A 25,517-nucleotide genomic window follows, 5' to 3' on the forward strand; every position below is an offset into this window, starting at 1 on the left:
TTCCCATCCTATTCGTGTATTTGTCAAGATGCCCCTTAAACGTCACTATCGCCCCTGCTTCCACCACCTCCTCCGGCAGCGAGTTCCAGGCACCCACTACCCTCTGTGTAAAAAACTTACCTCGTTCATCTGCTCTAAACCTTGGCCCTCGCAGCTTAAACATATGCCCCCTAGTAATTGACCTCTCTACCTTGGGAAAAAGTCTCTGACTATCCACTCTGTCTGTGCCCCTCATAATTTTGTAGACCTCTATCAGGTCGCCCCTCAACCTCCTTCGTTCCATTGAGAACAAACCAAGTTTATTCAACCTCTCCTCATAGCTAATGCCCTCCATACCAGGTCACATGTGGGGCTGAGACAGTGAGTGCTGCTGCCAGGTTATTTCACAACACGCTATTTGCCGACACCTTGCAATGCAGACCTTTGACTGCAATGACCTAATTCAGTGTACACAAGATATGGGAATTACAGTTGTGACTGGCCCAGTTCCACATCGAGTGGAATGTCGAGCATCTAAGCCATTGATCAAGCCCCTGTCTTACAAAGAATACCATTTACATCTTATTTACACGCCGTTAAGCTTCCCCAGCTCAGAGGATGTTTATCGTCCCATGGGTACCCACTTAGAGTCAACAGAACCGTGAAACTGTTAACTTACCACACTGCGAGTGAATTTTTCCAGCGAGGTCCTGCGACCCTGCTCGTTTTCAGGCTTGAGGGGAGGTGGAGAAAACAAAGCAGAAAGAATCACAACAGGAAAACCAGAATAATGCACAGCAAAGTGATGCAAAAGAGACCAGCAAGGGGGACGTTAAGCCTAAGATACAGTTACCCAAATTGATGACTCAAATGAGGGGCTTACACTCGTTAAAACCCTGTTGGCATGACAGAAATACCAAAGAGCAATAAAAAAGTGTCTACAATCAATCATAATTGTAGAAGAATTATAGAATCACTATAATGCAGAAGGAGGCCATTCGGCCCATTGAGTCTACACCGACCCTTGAAAAAGAGGCCTACTTAAGCCCACAGCTGCACCCGATCCCTGTAACCCCACGTAATATTTTGGACACTAAGGAGCAATTTAGGATGGTGTGTCCACCTAACCTGCACAAGTTTCTCTCCCTGATCAATAGCCAGTCAAATGTTAGAAGCGCATGTGTGGACGTTGCGATCAGCTGTGATGTCTCCCACAGTTGAATAGTCTCACATCGCTGGCTCTCAATTCTCACCCATGAATAAATATCGATTGGATTTTGGGCTAGATGTCTGGTTCCCGGGAAAAGGATCCCCTCTCTAAGGGAATGAAAGCACAGGCACAAAATAAGGGATTAAAGCAGTAAAAATGACTGATCTTTATAATTCCTAATGGCCTTACTTGTGGGTTAAATTTAAATGCTTTTCCGTTATATTTTGCATTGCAGGCCCAAGAGTTCAGTGTTCAGCTCTTCTTGCTAGATGGCAGTAAACTGCTTCTAGAGAGCAGGCAGACAGAGTCCTGTTACCTGAACACTCATTTTCTTTTGCTTCATTTCTGATCTCTCAGGCCATGTGCCTCCTATGGGGTCGTCTCCCCACTGAGGCCACGTCAGAGCCTTGGTGGTGAAGGTCAATCCAGCTCCTCTAGGACGATTCCTGAAAGCAAGCCAGCCTTTTCCACAGTAGTTAAAGATGTGCCCTGTGAGTGCCACAGATCAAGCCTGGGCCACGGAGGACTCAATGCACCAGATTCTACCTTGTTCCAATGAATTTTTTATTTTCATAGAATTTACCGTGCAGAAGGAGGCCATTCGGCCCATCGAGTCTGCACCGGCTCTTGGAAAGAACACCCTACCCAAGGTCAACACCTTCACCCGATCCCCATAACCCAGTAACCCCACCCAACACTAAGGGCAATTTTGGACACTAAGGGCAATTTATCATGGCCAATCCACCTAACCTGCACATCTTTGGACTGTGGGAGGAAACCGGAGCACCCGGAGGAAACCCACGCACACATGGGGAGGATGTGCAGACTCCGCACAGACAGTGACTCAAGCCGGAATCGAACCTGGGACCCTGGAGCTGTGGAGCAATTGTGCTATCCACAATGCTACCGTGCTGCCCCCCTAACCTCTTGTTTCCTCTTGTTTCACGTCCCTCAACCCTAACTCTTGCTGAGGTGCAGTTCCACAGGTCCTCATGTTCTCACACAGACTTGTTTTTATCTTATCCTTCCATGAGATGTGGGTATCATTGGGAAAGCCAACATTTGATGCTCATCCCTAATTGCCCTTGAACTGAGTAGCTTGCTCGGCCATTTCAGAGGGCAGTTAAAAGTCAACTGCATTAATGTGAATCTGTAGTCACATGTAGACCAGACCAGGTAAGGACGGCGGATTTCCTTCCCAGAGGACATGTGCGAACCAGATGGGTTTTTAACAATAGCTTCATAGATAGATAGATAGAGAAATACAGCACAGAACAGGCCCTTCGGCCCACGGTGTTGCGCCGAACTTTTGTCCTAGGTTAATCATAGAATTTTGGACAATTCTTCATGGCCAATCCACCCAACCTGCACATCTTTGGACTGTGGGAGGAAACCGGAGTACCCGGAGGAAACCCACGCAGTCACGGGGAGGATGTGCAGACTCCACACAGACAGCGACCCAAGTCGAAATCGAACTTGGACCCTGGAGCTGTGAAGCAATTGCGCTATCCACAATGCTACCGTGCTGCCCGTAAGAAGTTAACCTACACTCCATTATTCTACCCTAATCCATGTACCTATCCAATAGCCGCTTGAAGGTCCCTACCTTTTCCGGCTCAACTACTTCCACAGGCAGTGCATTCCATGCCCCCACTACTCTCTGGGTAAAGAACCTACCTCTGACATCCCCTCTATATCTTCCACCATTTATCTTAAACTTATGTCCCCTTGTAATGGTGTGTTCCACCCGGGGGAAAAGTCTCTGACTGTCTACTCACGGTCAACATTAATGATGGCTAGCTTTCTTTAAATTCCAGATATTATCAATTGGAGTTCAATTCCACCAGTTGCCAGAGTGGGATTTGAACCCATATCCCTAGGGCATTAGCGTAAGCCTTTGGAATGTTTTTTTAAAGCATGAAAGAGATAAAAATATTTATTCTTGGACAATGTATGTCAGCAGGCAATTTGATCACCAAGGGTACCACAGTGTTTGAGTGCTATGTAGCAAGATTTTCCAGCCATTCCCGCCGGTGGGATCTTCCAGTCCTGCCAATGGTGAACCCTGCCTTAGGTTCCCTGGCAGTGGAGGGTGGAAACAACAGAAAACCAAAAATCCCACCGCTGGCCAATGGCGCGTTGCCTCCGCTGCTGCAAAACATGCCAGGGGGCGCAGAAAATCCCGTGCAGAAAATCCTGCCCACTGGCGCGGAAAATCCCACCCATTAAATTTGGAGTGATTGTTTTTTCCTTTTTCCAAGGGAATTTTTGGATAATTGTGACAGCCCAATAGCTGCTCCAGCTAAGATACCTCATTGAGGGATCAAATATGAGACCTCTGATTTTAGGCCTTAGTAACACATTAACACAGCGATTTATGTTACAGGGACTGGATGTTTGGGCCCAGCCCGGCGTACTTTCCGGTGGTGGAGACGATCTGGCAGATGTCTACGGGCTTTGCGCGCCCCGCACCCTCCGCCACTCCAGGGAACGCACTCCGGAAGTTCCCACCAGCAGGAAGAGCCAAAAAGTTTCTGCCCCGGGGCCAGTCAGCTAAAAATCAACTTTACTGGACAGCAAATCAAGGGATGTAATGACAATATTGCTTCCAAATGTCTGTAGGCACAAGATTCTAGGAAAATACCTTCTTTTTGGCTTGTAAGAGCTCCTGGTAAGCATTTGAACGCAGAAATCGAGCATAGCTGTCACTTTTCATCAGTTTATAGATATGTTCCTGGAAGGCAAGGTTGACATTATTTAAGCTGTTTCCACATCACTCACCGCTGATCACATAACCATTCACCTGGGATTTCTTGGTCCCTGACAACATATATCACAATGGAGTCAAACTCATTCAATGTTAGCAGTGTGAGGTCTGAGGTATTTTAATTCCTTATTTATTTACAATCATGCGATCCCTCAGCTGGCCAACGACGGGTTGTTTCCGCAAAACACGCCATGGGCGGGGGACGGTCGAAAATCCCACCGAAGGCTTCAGAATCGAGCAGGAATGAGCCTTTGCTTTATTATTTAAGCTGAATTCCCACTGCACTAAAACTCTTCCCCCATCGTGCTTACCAACCAAATCGAGAGCAATGGACTGTAATCCGTTTTAATACAGAGAGGCAGTTTCGATTTGGTCAGTGAACCATCTATTTTGCAAATAACTCTGGTACAGAAGCGTATACATTATTAAATGGTGTGACACTATGATAGAATCACAGAACAGTTAGAGCACAGAGGGAGGCCCTTCAGCCTTTTGTGTCCATGGCAACTCTCCACAAGACTAACTCAGCTAGTCCCCACCACTGCCCCCACGTACCCTCCCCACAAACTCTGCCCAGCTTTTCCCCCATCTTGTGTATTGTGGCAAGCAAATTTTCACAATCAATGTTCAATGTTACCTCAAGATTACATTGACCCAGAGAGTAAAACACCCAAGTTTCAGTCAGTGTCACAGTTTGTTTACAGAAATAATTATCGAGCCTTTCAAAGGAGAAAAATCGACTGTAACAGGGGTAGATCATTAATGAACCAGAGTTTCTCAGGAAGGACCACAGTAATATGTGTAATTATGCCAACTCTTTAAGTGTCTCAATTAATTCAGAGTAAATATACAACGGTATCAATACATGAAATTCTGAAAAATAATAACAAACACCTATCTCTGCTAAAAAGAAATTCTAATTAAGGGGCAATTTGGCATGGCCAATCCACCTCCCAGCCATATCTTTGGGTTGTGGGGGTGAGACCCATGCAGACTCGGGGAGAATGTGCTAACTCCACACGGACATGACCTGGGGCCGGGATCGAACCCGGATCCTCGGCGGTGTGAGCCGAACCCACCTCAATTCCTCCACTGTCCGGTTTTAATCAAATTCGGACGTGGGGTGCCCAACTAGATTCTGGAATGGATCCACCATGTCATCTATGCCCTGGCTGTGAAACCCATGCCTGGATTGTAGACCCCAAGGGGGGGGGTCAAGGGGGTCAAGCCATAGGTCATGTGTCCCTCACTGCTGGCAGACTGCAGAGAGGGGTCTTCCCAGAGTCTGGTAGTCGGCAGGGCTCAGGCTGTGCGCAAGGGGTTGACCCCAGAACCCACAAACCACCTCCGCCACAGGTATGGGGTCCCGTGTCTGGTCTGCCCCTTCCAGCCTGGGCAACTTGAAGTTCACCCTCAGTACGGTGAGCTTAGGCAGCCCTCTATTGAACAGCATCTTCCTGGTCTGTGTTTTTAAAATCAAAGATAGCCTCCTCACCCTGAACTGCTCTGCCTGATGAGCAGTCAAGACAACTCAGTGAAGAATCAATGCAGGAACACTTTCCTTTTCCTAGCATGTGCTTCCCCAGACAAATGCTTTTAAAACCGCAGCTGTTACAAATGTCAGAGGCTTCCTCGAAAGACCATAACACTTGAAGAAGCTTCAAATCCCCTGACAGCCTTTGAAACAAAACCACCATTCAATTTCACAGAACAATACCTTTCACTAGTCTGCGATTGAAAGTTTAATGGTTCAAGCACAGCTGTTTGGTGGATGTTTATTTACCTTTCCCTTCATGCTTGAATGCATCTCAAGGGAGGCAATGGTATAGTGGTAATGCCACTGGACTAGTCATGCAGAGGCCTTGAGCAATCCCCTGGACACAGGGTCAGGGTCAAATTCCAATGTGGCAGCTTGGGGAATTAAAATTCAATTAATTACTGGGCACAGTGGCTCAGTGGATAGCACTGCTGCCTCACAGCACCAGGGACCCAGGTTCAATTCAGGCCTTGGGTCACTGTCAGTGTGTAGTTTTCACATTCTCCCCATGTCTACGTGGGTTTCCTCTGGATGCTCCGGTATCCTCCGGTCCAAAGATGTAAGGGTTAGGTGAATTGACCATGCTAAATTGCCCTTAATGTCCAGGGATGCGCAGGTTAGGTTATGGGGATGGGCTCTGATTAACTAACATCAAAGGAGTTAAGTGGTTTCACTTCCTCTTTTCTCACAGCAGAAAAGGAAGGGTGGAGGATTGCCACATAACCAGAAGCCCTCAGAGCATTTGCAGGATAATGTCAGCAGTCTCGACATCCAGGAGCCTCTAGGTTGCAGATAGGAGGTGGGTTCAAATGAATTTATGCAGCAATGGGAGTCTCAGCAAGGGCACTCTTATCCCAAGGGGGTTCACGCACATACTACCAAGTCAATTCCTGCTACTCCTGGTGGTCCAGGCATACACGCCCAAGCAAGCCTGAAAAGTTTGATTACCTCCATGCTCCACCTCAACGGCCATGGCGCCCAGGGCCCGTTTGTAAATGCTTGGACCAAATCATGTCGGCGTGACTCCTGGCTGTGATGGGTGGGGCATAACGGGAGGGGGATGATGATTCGGACTTCCAGCCCATTATGCAGATTTAAATACATGCAAATCGCCGATTTGCATTGTGCCACGGGTTGCGGGTTAGATAGTTCTCTGAGGTTGGTGGCAGTACAGTGGACCATTGCAACGGGTCTGGTGCCTATCCCATTTTTTTCAGTGACTTGCCGTTCTCCACTTGATCATGAATGCCGATACTGGCGTCAGGCAGTGGAGAATCCACTCCATGACTCTTCCAGCCCCCTGAGTCTGCCATCAGTGTTAATCTAAGCCTACTTGTGACACTAATAAAGATTATTATTATTGTAATTGAATGGCAGAAGAGGCTTGGATAGGGGGTTGAATGCCGACTGGTTAACTCTCGGGCATGACCGGCTGTTCTTTTATAACCATCTGAAGCTGTTTGGCCTTAAAATAAACACCCCTGTGTTAGTTCATTGGTGCCATTAAACCTAAATGTAAACTCAAACACACCTGTGCATCCTCAAAGATATACCTTCCAGGATCCTTGACATTCTGACTGGTTATCTCATAAGAATGGGAATCCAGGTTGATAGCACTGGGTGCCCCTGGAGCAAGGAATTCCTGCCAGGTTTCTTGAACCTTGTCTGGGACTTCCAGCAGAGGGCGTTTCTTCAGGTCCTCTGCAGCCAACCAAAACCTGCGGAGGGAAGGAATAGACATGGATTGAAACTGAGCCAGTACAAAAAAATAATCCGAAGCAATTGATGAATCCAATCGTTCACTAACTGACGAGCAATATCATCATTTCAACACGTTAATTTTACAAATGATCCAATGTAATTGACTGAAGAGATTTAATCATTGGCCTAATGATCTGATACCTGATTTAGCTCAGTAAAAGGTCAACTGGTAATATATAAACATAATTGACAGATGATATTCCAAAGGAAATGATTTCTATATAAGATAGGCAATGAGTTCAGAATTGTAAAACCTGTAATGACTGAAAGCAGATTTTCCGTATCTCCAAAGTACCAGGATTTAACTACTAACTGTCCATGAATAAACTATCGGCTTTCATACTCTGAGGCTCAACCCTGTCTCATCCACATGTCCATCCACAACTTAAATATTGGGCTCATTTACAGGAAGGTCTGTCTATTGCCCCTCTTGCATCCCTGGGAAGGGTAGAAGAGAAAGCTTATTCATCGGTAGCTTCCATCCTCTCTCTCCAAGTCCCGGTCTATCTTTGACAAAGAGTCACCCAGACTCAAAACGTTAGCTCCTTTCTCTCTCCACAGATGCTGTCAGACCTGCTGAGATTGTCCAGTATTTTCTATTTTCGTATCAGATTCCAGCATCCGCAGTAACTTGCTTTTATTTCATGGAATTTACAGTGCAGAAGGAGGCCATTCGGCCCATCGAGTCTGCACTGGCTCTTGGAAAGAGCACCCTACCCAAGGTCAACACCTCCACCCTATCCCTATAACCCAGTAACCCCACCCAACACTAAGGGCAATTTTGAACACTAAGGGCAATTTATCATGGCCAATCCACCTAACCTGCACATCTTTCGTCTGTGAGAGGAAACCGGAGCACCCGGAGGAAACCCACGCCACACGGGGAGGATGTGCAGATTCCGCACAGACAGTGACCCAAGCCGAGAATCGAACCTGGGACCCTGGAGCTGTGAAGCGATTGTGCTATCAACAATGCTACCGGTCCAACTTGTTTCTCGGGTTTGTCAGCATCCCAATAGTTGTTACTACTCTAACCATTTTGTTCTTCTCAGCTTCAAACTTACATCTTCCTCTCTATCCTCATGTGCTCTTCCTCTCTATCCCCACATCCGCTTCATCTCTCTGCTCACATCCTTTTCTGCACAATCCTTTCTTAGACCTTTGCAATGCACATCCGGTTACACGTGGGAACTCCAGCATGCTTCTCATGTCCTGGATAACTATATGTACAGGAAGCACTGTCAATTGCAACAGCTCAAGATCTCTGGGTTTTGGAGCTAGAACAGCAATTGGAAACATTGTGGTGCATCCCAAGCTTGGGAACTTCATAGATAGCACATTTAGGTCCTCGTATGTTTTTCGCGATCTCCACTATTGTCACCTGCATTTTCACGTTGTCCTCATTAACCGCACGTTAACCTCATTAACGTGAAGGGATTGTCTGAACCCTTATCATCACCCAACCCATCCTTTTTTAGCATTTCATGGAATCACTACAGGTCATATAGCCCATTGAATCTGCATCAACCCTCCAAAAGAGCATTCTACCTAGACCTTAACCTCCACACTGACTCCATAACCGTGGAACCTCACCTAACCTTTTGGACACTAAGAAACGATTTAGTATGGCAAATCTACCGAACCTGCACATCTTTGGGCTGTGGGAGGAAACCAGAGCACCACGAGGAAACCCACGCAGATACGGGAAGAATGTGCAAACTCCAGTCAGTCAAGGCTAGAATTGAAACCGGGTCCCTGGTGCAGTGAGGCAGCAAAGCTAACCACTGTGCCACCGTGCTGCCCACAAGCCACCAAACCGCTGCAATCTGTTACATGCAGCAGGCCTTACGCAGGTCAGAAGACCAGCAGGTAAGTGGCAGATGCAGTCCAACAGAAAGTAACGTGAAGTCTTGCACTTTAGGAAAAGGAGCACAAGGGGTAAAACTGAGTGTTGAGAAATGGATGCAAATAGAGTGAAGAGTCGGGCAGGTAGATAATCCGCCATTGCTCCTGTGGTGAATGTATTCACCATAATGCATGCATGATACTGTAACCTATGACCTATGACCAGGAAGTGGTGATATGAACTGCTTCCAGGTACTGTACTGTAACCCCGGTATGGCTCCGCCTCTGGCTCCACCCTCACCGGCGCCATATATGGACTGGCCACCTGTGGGCGGCAATCATCTGTACAGCTGACTCTGGCTAGGCAAGTTCATGACTAATAAAGCCGACTGTTCACTTGCTCTCTCTGCCTCTCAGTGAATTAAAGGTATATATCAACTCCATTTGCACACCCGCGAGAGATACATTTCACTTTAATGATGGCAGTGCAAGTAAAAAGTGAATAAGAAGGATTTTTGAAATTCTGGATTTTAAATACAGTATCAGTAAATACTAAAGAAAGGAAGTAATATTGAATATTGAGATATTTAGTCCACCGTTGCAGTATATAGAGTAGATTGGCTGCAATAATACTAGCAATAAGAGGTTATAGTTTTGAAGAAAGGCATGAAAAATAAAGGGTAGGATTTTCCGTCAGCCGACCCCAAAATTGAGAAAGATGATTGGGCAGAGAATCGATTCCGATGCTGAAATCGCGGCAGATGCCGATTTCGCGCCAAATTGCAATTCTCCATCGCCTCGACAGTCGTGCCAATGTGGTCCAGAATGGTAAACATCGTTTGCATTTCATTACCAGGCCGGATCCAGATTTCTCCGGGGCCTTTGCTATTCCCAACGGCGTGGTTCACTTGTGCTTTTCACAATCATGAAATTGGCGGCGTAGCTGATGAGGGAAAGAGAAGTGGAAGGACACAGAGAAGCGTGATTTTGGGCTGCCGTCTGGACACTGGCTGGGCTGGCTGAGGTGGGGGGACCGTGCCAGTACCGGAGGGGAGTGATGACGGGGGAATGGGCCAAGTGACCAGGGTGAGTCCCAGGGGACCTGCATGTCCAGGCACAGACTGCAAATGCCGCGGCCTGCAAGGCAGCCATTTTCCTACACACCCAACTGACCACCCACCTTGGCCTCTGATTTGCAGAGTGACACCGGCCGTATGGGTGCCCCCAACCCCCCACCCCCACAACCCAGCACCCACCCCCCATTGACCACCCTCTGCTATACCCACCGTCCCCCAACCAGCTGCCACCCACAGGTGCAGCATGTCGCAGCCCATTCAACGGCAACGTCCACTGAAGCCCCGACAGGAAGCCGGATAGTGGCCGCCAAGCATACTGCTGGCAAGGTGCAATGCCAGCCGGCGGCACCCCTGGCATCAGCGATGGGTGCCAGGAGCACAGTATCCCATGGTTCTGGCACCAACAGGACAAGGGGCGCAGAGATAGGGGGCATGGGAGGCAGAGCCTGCATTGCCAACCGGAGCCACTATGTAGCCCATTGGACCCAGCGCCGGCCCTAGGGTTGCTGGCGCCCCGGGCAAGCTGAACTTCGGCGCCCTTCGGGGGGGGCGGGGCCGGGGGGGCCGGGGGCGGGGCCGGGGGGGCCGGGGGCGAGGCCGGGGGGGGGCCGGGGGCGAGGGGGGGCGGGGCCGGGGGGCCGGGGCCGAGGATGGGGGGCGTGGCCGAGGAGGGGGGGGGGGGCCTAGGAGGGGCGGGGCCGAGGGGGGGGCGGGGCCGAGGGGCCGAGGGGGGGCGAGGGGGCGGGGCCGAGCCCGAGGCGGGGGGGGCCGAGCCCGAGGCGGAGGGGGGCCGAGCCCGAGGCGGTGGGGGGGGCTGAGCCCGAGGCGGGGGGGCCGAGCCCGAGGCGGGGGGGGGGCGAGCCCGAGGCGGGGGGGGGCCAAGCCCGAGGCGGGGGGTGGGGCCGAGCCCGAGGCGGGGGGGGGCGAGCCCGAGGCGGGGGGGGGCGGGGGGGCAGGGGGGCCGAGCCCGAGGCGGGGGGGGGCCGAGCCCGAGGCGGGGGGGCCGAGCCCGAGGCAGGGGGGGGGGCCGAGCCCGAGGCGGGGGGGGGCCGAGCCCGAGGCGGGGGGGGGGGACCGAGCCCGAGGCGGGGGGGGGGGGCCGAGCCCGAGGCTGGGGGGGGGGCCGAGCCCGAGGCGGGGGGGAGGCGGCGGGCCCGAGGCGGGGGGGGCCGAGGCGGGCCCGAGGCGGGGGGGGGCCGAGGCGGAGGCGGGGTGGGCGGGCCCGAGGCGGGGTGGGCGGGCCCGAGGCGGGCCCGAGGCGAGGGGGGCGGGCCCGAGGCGGGGGGGGGGCCGAGGCGGAGGCGGGGTGGGCGGGCCCGAGGCGGGGTGGGCGGGCCCGAGGCGGGCCCGAGGCGGGCCCGAGGCGAGGGGGGCGGGCCCGAGGCGCGGGGGCGGGGCCGAGGGGAGGGGGCGGAGGGGGCCGCCCTGGGGGAGGGCGGCCACCGCGCATGCGTATTTGGCACCGGCCCAACTGCGCATGCGCGGGATCCGAGTCTGGCGCCCCCTAGCACATGGCGCCCCGGGCGACTGCCCGAGTTGCCGGTGCCTTGGGCCGGCCCTGATTGGATCCGGTAGGACATGGGAGTATGCACCATGCTAACATGTCAGCCTTTCCCTCCTGCAGACAATGGATATTGGAGTTTAAACAGCAATGGTGGCCTTCCTGCTAGTTGCTGCAGCCCTGGGGGATGTACTGCGGCTGGAGCTGCTCGAGGAGGAGGAAGATGCAGCTGCAGGGCCTGCCCCAGAGGAACAGGAGGCAGCCGCCCAGGATGGAGAGCGAGCCGCCCAACCGGCCGAGGAGGAGGAGGTGCCAAGGGGGCGATGCATGAGGCCTCGGGTGTACCGGAAGCACCTGTCCCTCGAGGACCTGCCAGACCAGGTGATGTGACCATCAATTCACTCGGAACTCGATTGGAAGTAAACTGTGGTTTTAATAGTCTTACAACTGAGTCTGCCTGCGTCCAGAAGAACTGAGGGCAGGCTCACATGGCTGCAGCACATTATACTTCCGGTAGTAGGCGGAGCCATGGGAGGAGCCGAGGGTGGAGCCCTGTACAAGCTCCTCATCTCCCCCTATGGGCAGAGCCGTGCAACGGCTCACAGACAGAGCCCACAAGGACATAATACTTTACAATACCATACAATACAATACAGTGTGAATTACATTCACCACATTCACCCCATGTAAAAAAATCAAGTCCGGCGGGGGTGACGGGTTTACAGGTTGAGCCGGTCCGGTGGCCGAGTCATCCTTTGGGATCGGCGGAGCACCGGGGTTGCAGCCTCTTCGGGTGGCTGGGTGGTGACGGTTGGTGTGGGTATGGGTGTGGACTCCGGGGGTGTTTTGGTCCGAGCTCCATTCCTGACCAGTGTGACGGGCGAATGGGGGGGCGCAGGAAACCTATAGGTGCGGGGCGCAGAGCGTGGGGGGGTGGGGTGGGGTGTAGTGTGAGGGGTACCTCGGTGGTGGTGGTGGTAGTGGTGGATCCTGCAGGCGCAAGGTCCCGGAGGGAAACGGTGTCCTGATGGCCGTCGGGGTATTCAATAAAGGCGTAGTGTAAGTTTGAGTGTCGCAGTAGTACCCTCTCTACTAGTGGGTCCGTTTTGTGTGTCCGGACGTGCTTCCGGAGGAGAACCGGGCCTGGTGTCCTCAACCAAGATGGGAGCGAAGCCCCCGTGGTAGTGCCCCTAGGGAAAACAAATAATCGTTCGTGAGGGGTCTGGTTGGTGGCTGTGCACAGGAGGGACCTAATTGCATGGAGCGCGTCGGGGAGGACCTCCTGCCAGTGGGAGGTCGGGAGATACCTGGACCAGAGGGTCAGTAGGACGGTCTTCCAGACTGTCGCATTCTCCCCCTCCACCTGCCCGTTCCCCATGGGGTTGTAGCTGGTAGTCCTGCTCGAGGCGATGCCCTTGTCGAGCAGGTACTGACGCAGCTCGTCGCTCATGAAGGACGAACCCCTGTCGCTGTGTACGTAGGTGGGGAACCCGAACAGGGTGAAGACACTGTGCAGGGCCCTAATGACTGTGTGGGAGGTCATATCGGGGCACGGGATGGCAAAGGGGAAGGGGGAGAATTTGCCTATGACGGTGAGAAAGTACACATTTCGATTGGTCGGGGGGAGTGGCCCTTTGAAATTGATGCTCAGGCGTTCAAAGGGCCGGGATGCCTTTACCAGGTGGGCCTTGTCTGGTCTATAGAAGTGCGGTTTGCACTCCGCGCAGATCGGGCAATCCCTGCTGATGGCTTTTACCTCCTCGGTGGAGAAAGGCAGGTTTCGGGCTTTGACGTAGTGGGCGAGCTGGGTGACCCCCGGGTGGCAGAGGTCATTGTGGATAGCCTTCAGCGGTCGTCTTGCGCACTGACACATGTGCCGCGGGACAGGGCATCTGGGGGCTCGTTGAGCTTCCCCGGCCGATATATGATGTCATAATTATTGGTGGAGAGTTCGATCCTCCACCGCAAGATTTTATTGTTTTTTATTTTGCCCCTTTGCGAGTTGTCAAACATGAAGGCAACCGATCTTTGGCCGGTGGGGTAAACCTCCTACCTGCGAGGTAGTGCCTCCAGTGCCCTACGGCTTCCACAATGGCTTGAGCTTCTTTTTTGACTGAGAAGTGTCGAAGTTCCGAAGTGGAGAGGGTCCGGGAGAAGAAAGCTACTGGTCCCCCTGCCTGGTTCAGAGTGGCAGTGAGAGCGACCTCTGAGGCGTCGCTCTCCACCTGGACGGGGACAGATTCATCCACCGCCCGCATGGCGGCTTTGGCGATGTCCTCCTTGATGCAGTTGAAGGCCTAGCGGGCCTCTGCTGACAGGGGGAAAAGTGTGGTCTTAAATAGTGGGCGGGCTTTGTCCGCATACTGGGGGACCCACTGGGCGTAATAAGAGAAGAATCCCAGGCACCTCTTGAGGCCCTGGGACAATGAATGAAAATGAAAATCGCTTATTGTCACAAGTAGGCTTCAAATGAAGTTACTGTGAAAAGCCCCTAGTCGCCACATTCTGCCGCCTGTTTGGGAAGGCTGGTACGGGAATTGAACCATGCTGCTGGCCTGCCTTGGTCTGCTTTCAAAGCCAGCGATTTAGCCGTGTGCTAAACCAGCCCAGAGGGAGTTGTGAGAGGGGGGGCATACGGTCTGAGTCGGGGCACAGGACTCCGTTTTCCACGACATAGCCGAAGATGGCTAGTCTGGTAGTGCGGAAAACGCATTTCTCCTTATTATAGGTGAGATTGATTTTCTGGGCGGTTTGGAGAAATCGGTGGAGGTTGGCATCGTGGTCCTGCTGATCATGGCTGCAGATGGTGACATTGTCCAAGTACGGAAACGTGGCCCTCAGTCCGTACTGGTCCACCATTCGATCCATTGTTCGTTGGAACACCGAGACCCCATTTGTGATGCCAAAGGGGACCCGGAGGAAATGGAAGAGGCGGCCATCTGCCTCGAACGCCATGTAGTGGCGGTCCTCCGGGCGGATTGGTAGTTGGTGGTATGCAGACTTCAGATCTACCGTGGAGAATATGCGGTACTGGGCGATCTGGTTGACCATGTCTGGAACTCTGGGGAGGGGGAACGCATCGAGGTGCGTGAACCGGTTAATGGTTTGGCTATAATCAACCACCATCCGGAACTTTTCCCTGGTCTTGACGACCACCACCTGAGCTCTCCAGGGGCTGTTACTGGCCTCTATGACTCCCTCACGTAGGAGCCGCTGGACTTCGGCTCTGATCAATACTCTGTCCTGCAGGCTATACCGCCTGCTGCGAGTGGCTACTGGTTTACAGATTGCCGTTAGGTTAGCGAAGAGTGGAGGGGGGTCGATTTTTAGAGTCGTTAAGCTGCATATAGTGAGTGGAGGTAGGGGTCCGCCAAAGCTGAGTGTGAGGCTCTTGGGATTACATTGGAAATCGAGCCCGAGTAAGAGTGGGGCGCAGAGGTCAGGGAGCACGTACAGCTGGAAATTAGAGTAGCTGGCGCCCTGTATCGTTAGGGTCGCGACGGTGCGCCCTTGTATTTGGACCGAGTGCGAGCCCGAGGCGAGGGAGATAGTTTGCCGTGCAGGGAAGATAGGGATCGAATAGTGTCTTACCAGGTCAGGATGTACGAAGCTCTCGGTGCTCCCGGAGTTGAAGAGGCACGGTGTCCTGTACCCGTTGATTTGAACGGACATCATTGAGCTCTGGAGGTGCTTCGGACGCGACTGGTCCAACGTGACTGCGTTGAGTTGCGGGTAGTCGACGGCTCGATAAGCAGTGCTGGAGTGGCCCCATGATGACTGTCCGCAGAGGTCGTAGTCGTTGACGTGAACTTCGGGTGATGGGCAAGATGGCAGGTGATGAAGAAGATGGCCACCCCGTGGATTGCACATGGCCGGCCGCGTGGGGGAGGAATGGGTTTAGACTTCAGAACGTGACCTCCATGGCAGTTGCTAGCTCTACCATGTCCTCCAAGTTCTGGGCCCCATTCTCGAGTAGTCACTGGCGCACATAGTTCGACCGGAGCCCCGCAACGTATACATCACGGACAGCGAGTTCCATATGCTGGGAGGCCGTTACAGCCTGAAAGTTGCAGTCCCGAGCAAGGGCTTTTAAATCGCGAAGTAAGTCCTCTAGCGACTCTGCGGGGCCCTGGCGGCGGATAGTGAAAATGTGCCGTGTGTAGACCTCGTTTATCGGCCGCACGTACAATCAATCGAGCATAGCAAGAGCCTCAGTATAGGAGTTGGTACAATTGAGTTGCGTAGAGATGCGATGGCTCACCCGTGTGTGCAGTAGGCTGAGTTTCTGCTCCTCTGTAGGCTCGGTGGTGCTCGATTCAGCCAGGTAGGCCTTGAAACACCGAAGCCAGTGTAGGAAGATTTCCTTCGCCTCTGCAGCCTGCGGGTCGAGTTCTAGTCGATCAGGTTTGAGGGCTGATTCCATAGTAGTTGTCTTCAAGTTTTCTAAGACTAGTAAATTGATGTGACCATCAATTCACTCGAAACACGATTGGAAATAAACTGTGGTTTTAATAGTCTTACAACTGAACCTGCCTGCGACCAGAAGAACTGAGGGCAGGCTCACACGGCTGCAGCACTTTATACTTCCGGTAGTTGGAGGGGCCATGGGCGGAGCCATGGGTGGAGCCGAGGGTGGAGCCCTGTACAAGCTCCTCATCTCCCCCTATGGGCAGAGCCGTGCAACGGCTCACAGACAGAGCCCACAAGGACATAATACTTTACAATACAATACAGTGTGAATTACATTCACCACACCAGGCATGCCATCAAAGACTGGCTGGGCAGAGAGACAGTGCAACATATCTGCCAGATCACGGTGCACCTGGCACCATAGGGGGTATGGGGGAGGACACTCACTCCCGGTGGCCATCAATGTGACAGTCGCCCTCAACCTTTACGCCACGGAGTTCTTCCAGGCGCCGAGTGGGGACCTGTCCGAGATCTCACACAACTCAATTTAGAGGTGCAGCCGCACAATCATGGAGGCCCTATAATGGCGGCTCAATACATCCATTTCAATGTGGACCAAGCCCACCAGGATGCCTGGCAGCGGGGTTCACGGCTATCACCGACATGCCCCGGGTCCAGGGAGGTGATCAACGGGATGCATGTCCCCCTACAAGGACCTGCAGGTGACAGACTGCTCTACACCACCAGAAGGGATTCCACTCAATGAACGTGCAGCTGATTTGTGACCACTTGCTGCGCATCATGCACGTCTGTGCCCGATACCCGGGCAGTGTGGACAATGCCTTCATCCTGGCACACTTAGCAATTCCTGACATGTTCGAGTTCCACCCCCCCCCCCCCCCCCCCCCCCACCCCCCATGTTCGAGCTGCCCTTCACCCGTGCCAACTTAACTGGTGTCTTAACTTCATGCCCTTATGGGCTCTGATGCTACATCCAGATGGATCCCCAGATGGTACAACAGGGGTGGAGGCAGCCTGCTGTGATTCCCGCCCTGCGACCTGGGTCCCCGTTGGTGACCATCTTCTGTGGTGACCGCGCCTGGATGGGCCCGGCTGCTGCTCGGGTGACCCAGGCGACGTGGTGCCGCCCTGTTCTGCCTGCTGCCCAACAGATGCGCCAGGAATGGTGGGAGGAGTCCGCGGAGCTGCAGTGTTCTGGTACCTGCTCTGCAGGAGTCACTGGCACAGGCCCCATCACTTCCTCCTCCCTCGGGATGCCCGATGGCCCCCAGACTACTCCATGGGACAGGGATGTGGGCAGAGCTATTACTTGAGGCTCCCAGTCCTGGAGGCCCGCTTTGGTCTCAACCAGGGTCTGCATGCTGGCAGCCATGGAGTACAGGGAGTGGACCATTGCCATCTGGGACTGTACCATATCACCCATTGACTGTGCCACCACCTTTCGGGTTTGTGTTACATCAGCCGATGACTGCACCATCTCCCTGTGGGACTGAGCCACCTCCATATGCATCTGTGCTAGGTTGGCCAGTGCCTGGGCAATGCCGCCAACGTTCTCAGCCATAGTCCCCATGACTGGGCCATGGCTGCCTGCGAGGTGGCAACCCTGTTCTCGGCCTCTGACAGCGCCTGCACATTGGGCATGCTGATCCATAGCTGCAACCCTCACCCTCAATGCCTCCCCTGTGGATGCCACCGTGCTGGACTCCTCCACCTGCACCTGCAGGTACTGGATGCTTGCCAGCAACCTCTTATGTAGTCCCTGGCTCTGTTAACTGCAACTCCACAATCAATGGGACTTGTGGTGAATGTGATTCACACTATATATAGTTGCCAATATCACTCCATGTATATATGTTCGTTATTTACCCATAGTAAGTGCAGTTGCACTATCCGACCATCAGGGGGAGTCGCTCTGGGAGTACGTGAGAGTTTGTACTGGGCTCCTCCCTTGGCTCTGCCCGGGACTCCTCCCCCTGGGACCAATGTATAAAGGTCAGTGCCTTAGAGCCAGCCTGCCAGTTCACCTGAGGTTCAACGACGAATAAGCTGGCTCTATTGTAAGTGTATTAAAGCCTCTGTTCAGATCCAACTACACGTGTTCGCTGAATTGATGGTTCCATCAATTTAATACACTTAAGAAGCTGCTGAAGTAAAGCATGGAATCCGCTCTAAAACCAGGACGTCTAGAACTCGATCCGCAGGATGCAGAGGTGAAAGAAACCTTCTGCCACTGGCTGAAATGTTTTAAGGCCTACCTGGCCGAAATCAGCACCGCTGAAACTACGGAGGAACAAAAGCTCAGCCTACTGCACGCGAGGGTAAGCCACAGAATTTCTACACAACTAAATTCAGCCGGTTCCTACACCGCTGCGCTGGCGATTTTGGACAAAATGTATATTAGGCCCATGAACGAGGTCTTTGCCTGCCATGTGTTCAAAACTCGCTGACAACGGGCTACTGAAACTTTAGCTGAATTTGCACGCGAGTTGAACAATCTCTCAAATGACTGCAATTACCAGGCCGTAATTGCGGCCGAACATAAGGAGCCTGCTGTGCGGGATGTTTTTGTAGCGGGCCTTCGATCTAGCTATGTACGCCAGAGACTATTAGAAAATGGGGCCCAGGGCTTAGAGACTACCATAGAGGCTGCTATCATGATGGAAGTTTCCTTCCGCAGCCTCAACTCATTTCCCGCGGACCCTGTATGGGCCCCCGACCTGAGGACCCCCCAAGCCTGTGCCGCAAGGCCCCTCAGCTATCGCGCTGCCACAGCCGGTCCTACTGTCCCAGTCAACTACTCAAACTATCCAGCTGCTCCAGCTAATTACTCAGCTCCCCCAGCCAGCTACTCAGCTCACCAAACCAGTTATTCAACTGCTCCAGTCTGCCACTATTCAGCTCCCCAAACCAGTTATTCAACTGCTCCAGCCTGCCACTTCTGTGGACAAAGCCAGCACCCGCGGCAGCACTGCTCAGCCCGATCCGCGACCTGCAGCAGCTGTGGGAAGAAAGGCCACTATGCTAAAGTGTGCCTCGGCAGAAGGGCCCCAGCCCTCAACACCCCAACAGTCCAAAAACATCGCCCCCAGCACCAGCAGGCCCGCGGGGCCCGAAACGCTGCGGCCTACGCTCAGGCTCCGCCCCTCCCGCCATGTGCGATCCATGGGGGCCTCCATCTTGGCAAACCTCCACCATGCGGCCGGCCACGTGCGATTCATGGGGGCCGCCATCTTGGATGCCATCTTCATCACCACCCTCCACGTGCGATCCACGGGCCCTAGCTGCATCCCCAGACTCAAACAGCTCATCGGAGGAGTACGACCTACCTGGGCAGTCACCACATGGCCCGCAACTCAGCGCAGTGTTCCTGCATCAAGCTCGCCAGAACGCAGCGGCATCTACTCGACAGGACGCCCGATCGGAAGAATTCAACTCCCCCGGGCCACCACCACGCAACTCAACACGGTCACCCTCGACCAATCTCGCCCAAAGCATCTGAGAAATTCGATGACGGAGGTCCAGATCAACGGGTACAACACGTCGTGCCTCTTCGACTCCGGGAGCACAGAGAGCTTCGTACACCCAGAGCTGGTAAGACGCTGTTCCCTCCCTATTTATCCCGTCAACCAAACTATCGCCCTCGCTTCGGGCTCCCATTCCATCCAAATCCAAGGCCGCACTACAGCAACGCTAACGATTCGAGGCGCTAGCTATTCCAAAATTAAACTGTATGTCTTGCCCGACCTCTGCGCGCCACTCCTCTTAGGCTTGGCTTTCCAATGTAATCTCAAGAGTCTCACCCTCAGCTTCGGCGGGCCCCTGCCCCCACTCACTATCTGCAGCCTTGCCACGCTGCGCATCGCCCCCCCTCCTCTCTTCGCCAACCTCACCCCGGATTGCAAACCGGTAGCCACTCGCAGCAGGCGGTACAGCCTGCAGGATAGGGTATTTATCAGAATGGAGGTCCGAAGGCTGCTCAGTGAGGGGATCATAGAGGCCAGTAATAGTCCCTGGAGAGCTCAGGTGGTGGTCTTCAAGACCGGGGAAAAATTCCACATGGTCGTCGATTATAGCCAGACCATCAATCGCTTTACGCTCCTAGACGCGTATCCCTTCCCCAGAATCACAGACGTGGTAAACCAGATCGCCCAATATCGGGTATTTTCCACGGTGGATCTGAAGTCTGCATACCACCAGCTCCCAATCCGCCCGGAGGACTGCCACTACACGGCATTCGAGGCCGATGGTCGCCTCTTCCATTTCCTCCGGGTTCCCTTCGGCGTCACTAATGGGGTTTCGGTGTTCCAACGAGCAATGGATGGACCGAATGGTAGACCAGTATGGGCTGCGGGCCACGTTTCCGTATCTGGATAATGTTACCATCTGCGGCTATGACCAGCAGGACCGCGACGCCAACCTCCACCGTTTTCTCCAGACGGCCCAAAAATTAAACCTTACATATCACAAGGAGAAATGCGTGTTCCGCACAAACAGACTAGCCATCCTCGGCTACGTCGTGGAGAACGGAGTCCTGGGCCCAGACCCGGACCGCATGCAGAACTCCCCCTCCCCCATTGCCCCAAGGCCCTCAAACGGTGCTTGGGGCTCTTTTCGTACTACGCCCAGTGGGTCCCCCAATATGCGGACAAAGCCCGCCCACTCTTCAAGGCCACACTATTTCCCCTGTCTGCTGAGGCGCGCCAAGCCTTCAGCTGCATCAGGGACGACATCACCAAAGCAGCCATGCGGGCGGTGGATGAATCCACTCCCTTTCAGGTTGAGAGCGACGCCTCAGAGGTAGCGCTAGCAGCCACTTTAAACCAAGCAGGGCGGCCCGTTGCATTTTTCTCCCGTACCCTATCCGCTTCAGAACTCCGACACTCCTCAGTCGAGAAGGAAGCACAAGCCATCGTGTAGGCTGTCTGGCACTGGAGGCACTACCTCGCAGGTAGGAGGTTCTCCCTCATTACCGACCAACGGTCAGTCGCCTTCATGTTCGACAACTCGCAAAGGGGCAAAATTAAAAATGACAAAATTCTTCGGTGGAGGATTGAACTCTCCACCTACAATTACGATATCAAATATCGACCGGGGAAGCTCAACGAGCCCTCGGAAGCCCTATCCCGCGGGACATGCGCCAGTGCGCAAATCAGCCGCCTAAAAGCCATCCACGATGACCTCTGCCATCCAGGGGTAACCCGGCTCGCCCACTACATCAGAGCCCGAAACCTGCCTTTCTCCACCGAGGAGGTAAAAGCGGTCACCAGGGACTGCCCGATCTGTGCGGAGTGCAAACCGCACTTCTATAGACCAGACAGGGCCCACCTGGTCAAGGCTTTTAGGCCCTTTGAACGCCTTGCGATCAATTTCAAAGGGCCACTCCCCTCCACTAACAAAAACATTTACATCCTTAACATTATTGACGAGTTCTCCCGATTCCCCTTTGCCATCCCATGCCCCGATATGACCTCCCACACAGTCATTAGGGCCCTGCATAGTGTCTTCACCCTGTTCGGTTTCCCCAGCTACGTGCACAGCGACCGGGGTGTGTCCTTTATGAGTGACGAGCTGCGTCAGTACCTGCTCGACAAGGGCATCGCCTCGAGCAGGACTACCAGTTACAACCCCAGGGGGAACGGACAGGTGGAGAGGGAGAACGCGATGGTCTGGAAGACCGTCCTACTGACCCTCAGGTCCAGGAAGCTCCAAGTTTCCCAATGGCAGGAAGTCCTCCCTGACACGCTCCATGCAATTAGATCCCTCCTGTGTACAGCTACCAACCAAACCCCCCATGAGCGGCTCTTCATTTTTTCCAGGGGCACTACCACGGGGATCTCACTTCCGGCGTGGCTGAGGACGCCAGGCCCGGTTCTCCTAAGGAAGCACGTCAGGGCGCACAAGACCGACCCCATTGTTGAAAAGGTGCGCCTGCTTCATTCCAACCCACAGTACGCATTTGTTGAGTTCCAGGACGGTCGCCAGGACACAGTATCCCTCCGGGACCTGGCACCCGCTGGATCCAGCCCCCCATCTACCCCCACCGAAGAACTCCTTTCCCCATTCCCTATGCGGCCGCCCCCTTGCGCCCCCGATTCTGCGAGCTCACCCCACCAGTCCCGAGCGCCAGCACCAGCCCGCCCCCGCGACCCCAGTCTCCATTCGGCCAGGAGGTGTATGAGGCTCGGACAAGACTCGCCCTGGAGCCGGCAACCGTACCCCAGACCTCGACGCCCGCCAGCCACTGCAAGAGGCTGCAACACCGGTGCTCCGCAGATCAAAACGGACAATTCGTCCACCGGACAGACTGACTCTTTGAGCCATCACCCCCGCCGGACTTGATTTTTTTTAACAGGGGGTGAATGTGGTGAATGTGATTCACACTATATATTGTTGCCAATATCACTCCATGTATATATGTTCGTTATTTACCCATTGTAAGTGCAGTTGCACCATCCGACCATCAGGGGGAGTCGCTCTGGGAGTACGCGAGAGTTTGTACTGGGCTCCTCCCTTGGCTCCGCACAGGACTCCTCCCCCTGGGACCGATGTATAAAGATCAGTGCCTTAGAGCCAGCCTGCCAGTTCACCTGAAGTTCAACGACGAATAGGCTGGCTCTATTGTAAGTGTATTAAAGCCTCTGTTCAGATCCAACTACACGTGTTCGCTGAATTGATGGTTCCATCAGGACTGTCCGTTCCAGAAGCCCGAAACCCATCTGGATGGCAGCTAGTCCTGTGTCTGGCCTGCGCTACCACCGTCCGTCCCCTCAGGAGTTCGTACATCCACATGCTCTTCCGGGTCAGCTGTGTGGTGCGCACCATACACTGTCCCAGGAGCCTCTTCATTAACATGCCCAACCGAGGTGAGTGTCTCTGGGATGGTGGAAGGTGTTGGAGTCAGTGTCATCCTCAGACTCGAGCTCCAGGGTGCCTTGGGACTCGGGTCCATGGCTCGCTGCTCGGCACCCGGGACTCTGGCTGTGGCACCTTCTGGAGGTGGGGGACACCAGATGGACCCGCCCCATCACCAGCAGACAAAATGCATGATTAAACCGCGGGCCGGGGCCGGGGGTGGAGGGGATGTGGGGTTAGGGTGGTGGTGATGGTGGGGGTGATGTAAGGTGAGGGTGGGGGTGATGCTGGGGATGGGGTGGGGGTTAGGGTGGATGTGAGGGTTGGGGGTGATGGTGGGATGGGGTGGGGGTTAGGGTGGGGGTGAGGGTGGGGGTTATGCTGAGGGTGAGGGTTGTGTGGGTTGGTGTTTGAGGGGGGTTGACACACAGGTCACAGGAACTGCATACAAGCGGGGTCTCACTTCCCCAATCGACGAATGTTCGGGCAAAAACAACATTGTTCCCACGCCGGCGTGAGGACATCGCCTCACTATCGGAGAATCCAGCCCCTAATTTATTCAGTTCTGAATAGTGGTGTGGTTAATCTGCTGAGTGCAGGTATGGTTAGGCACATGGCACCGTGGCTGGGTCAGCTGCAAAGGGGGGCACAAGGTGCTCCTGCCTTGTTGCTCTTCTCTTGAGCATCGATCACAGTAAGGATTCAGGAGAGGGATCTGGTCAGTGAGAGCAGCCGTCCCACCTCAGCACTGGAAGGAGTCATTAACAGAGCTATCAAGCGGCACTTACTCAGCAATAACCTGTTCACGGACGCTCAGTTTGGGTTTCGCCAGGGTCACTCAGCTCCTGACCTCATTACAGCCTTGGTTCAAACATGAACAAAAGAGCAGAATGTCAGAGATGAGGTGAGAGTGACTGCCATTGACATCAAGGCAGCATTTGACCAAGTATGGCATCAAGGAGCCCGAGCAAAACTGCAGTCAATGGGAATCAGGGGGGAAACTCTCCACTGGTTGGAGTCGTACCTGGCACAAAGGAAGATGGTTGTAGTAGTTGGAGGTCAATCATCCCAGCTCCAGGACATCACTCCAGGAGGTCCTCAGAGGAGTGTCCTAGGCTCAACCATCTTCAGCTGCTTCATAAATGACCTCCATTCCATCATAAGGCCAGAAGTGGGGATATTCACGGATGACTTACCATAGAATACCATAGAATCCCAACAGTGAAGGAGGCCATTCAGCCCATCTAGTCTACTGAAAGAGCAGTCCACCCAGGCCCTGTCCCCTAAATCATCTTTGGACATTAAGGGGCAATATCTTTGCATGGCCTGCACCTAACCTGCACATCTATAGACTGTGGGATGAAACCGGAGGAAACCCACGCAGACACGGGGAGAATGTGCAAACTCCACACAGACAGAAATAATGAAGCAGTCCATATCCAAATGCAACAGGACCTGGACAATATCCAGGCTTGGGCTGACAAGTGGCAAATAACATTCGCACCAGGCAATGACTACCTCCTACAAGAGATGATCTAACCATCGCCCCTTCACATTCAATGGCATTACCATCGCTGAATCCCCCACAATTGACATCCGGGGGGGGCGACTGTTGATCAGAAACTGAACTTGACGAATAAGATTAATACTGTGGCTACCAGAGCAGGTCAATGACGAGGAATCCGAGGCAGGTAACTCACCTCCTGACCCCCCCAAAGCCTGTCCACCATCTATCAGTCGCAAGTCAGGAATGTAATGGAATACTCTTCACTTGCTTGGATGAGTGCAGCTCCAACAACACTCAAGAAGCTCGACACCACCTATGATAAAGCAGCCCGCTTGATTGCTACCCCTTCCACAATCATTCAGACCCTCCACCACTGACGAACAGTGGCAACCTTGTGTACCATCTACCAGATGCACTGCAGTAACTCACCAAGGTTTCTTCGTCAGCACCTTCCAAACCCACGATCACTACCATCTAGAAGGACAAGAGCAGAAGATACCTGGGAAGCCCACCATGTCACTCACCACCCTAACGTGGAAATATATCGCCGTTCCTTCACTGTCGCTGGTGCAAAATCCTGGAACTCCCTCCCTAACAGCATAGTGGGTGTACCTACACCTCAAGGAAATGAAAATCGCTTATTGTCACAAGTAGGCTTCAAATGAAGTTACTGTGAAAAGCCCCTAGTCGCCACATTCCAGCGCCTGTTCGGGGAGGCTGGTACGGGAATTGAACCGTGCTGCTGGCCTGCCTTGGCCTGCTTTAAAAGCCAGCGATTTAGGCCTGTGCTAAACCAGCACCTGCAGTGGTCCAAGAAAGCAACTCATCACCACCTTCCGAAGGACAAGGAGGGATAGGCAATAAACGCTGGCCTAACCAGCAGTGCCCACATGCTGAAAATTCGTTTCAAAAAACCTTCTGTAGCATTGGGATTCGCACTTCCACAATGTCCAGTTTCAGATCGGATCAGGATTTTGAATTGGGCTGCAAGCCTAGGAGAAGGAAGTGATGAGAGGGTGAGTCAGGGAGCCAGAGGTTTGGCGAGAGGTTA

The 25,517-nt window shown here is 53.6% G+C and overlaps 1 protein-coding gene across 3 annotated transcripts in view; it reads right to left on the reverse strand.

The window, feature by feature from the left end:
- The window catches only part of rgs6 (regulator of G protein signaling 6), an 823,132-nt gene that overhangs the window by 20,677 nt on the left and 776,938 nt on the right, over nucleotides 1-25,517 (reverse strand). For all 3 annotated transcript variants that reach the window (XM_038784322.1, XM_038784332.1, XM_038784316.1), the window contains exons 15-17: nucleotides 7,025-7,211; nucleotides 3,834-3,923; nucleotides 659-712 (exon numbers count right to left, since the gene is read on the reverse strand). In XM_038784322.1, the coding sequence (XP_038640250.1) occupies nucleotides 659-712; nucleotides 3,834-3,923; nucleotides 7,025-7,211 (331 nt within the window). The remainder of the gene's footprint in view (nucleotides 1-658; nucleotides 713-3,833; nucleotides 3,924-7,024; nucleotides 7,212-25,517) is intronic.

The sequence above is a fragment of the Scyliorhinus canicula genome, chromosome 2, assembly GCF_902713615.1.
Source record: "Scyliorhinus canicula chromosome 2, sScyCan1.1, whole genome shotgun sequence".
NCBI lineage: Eukaryota > Metazoa > Chordata > Chondrichthyes > Carcharhiniformes > Scyliorhinidae > Scyliorhinus > Scyliorhinus canicula.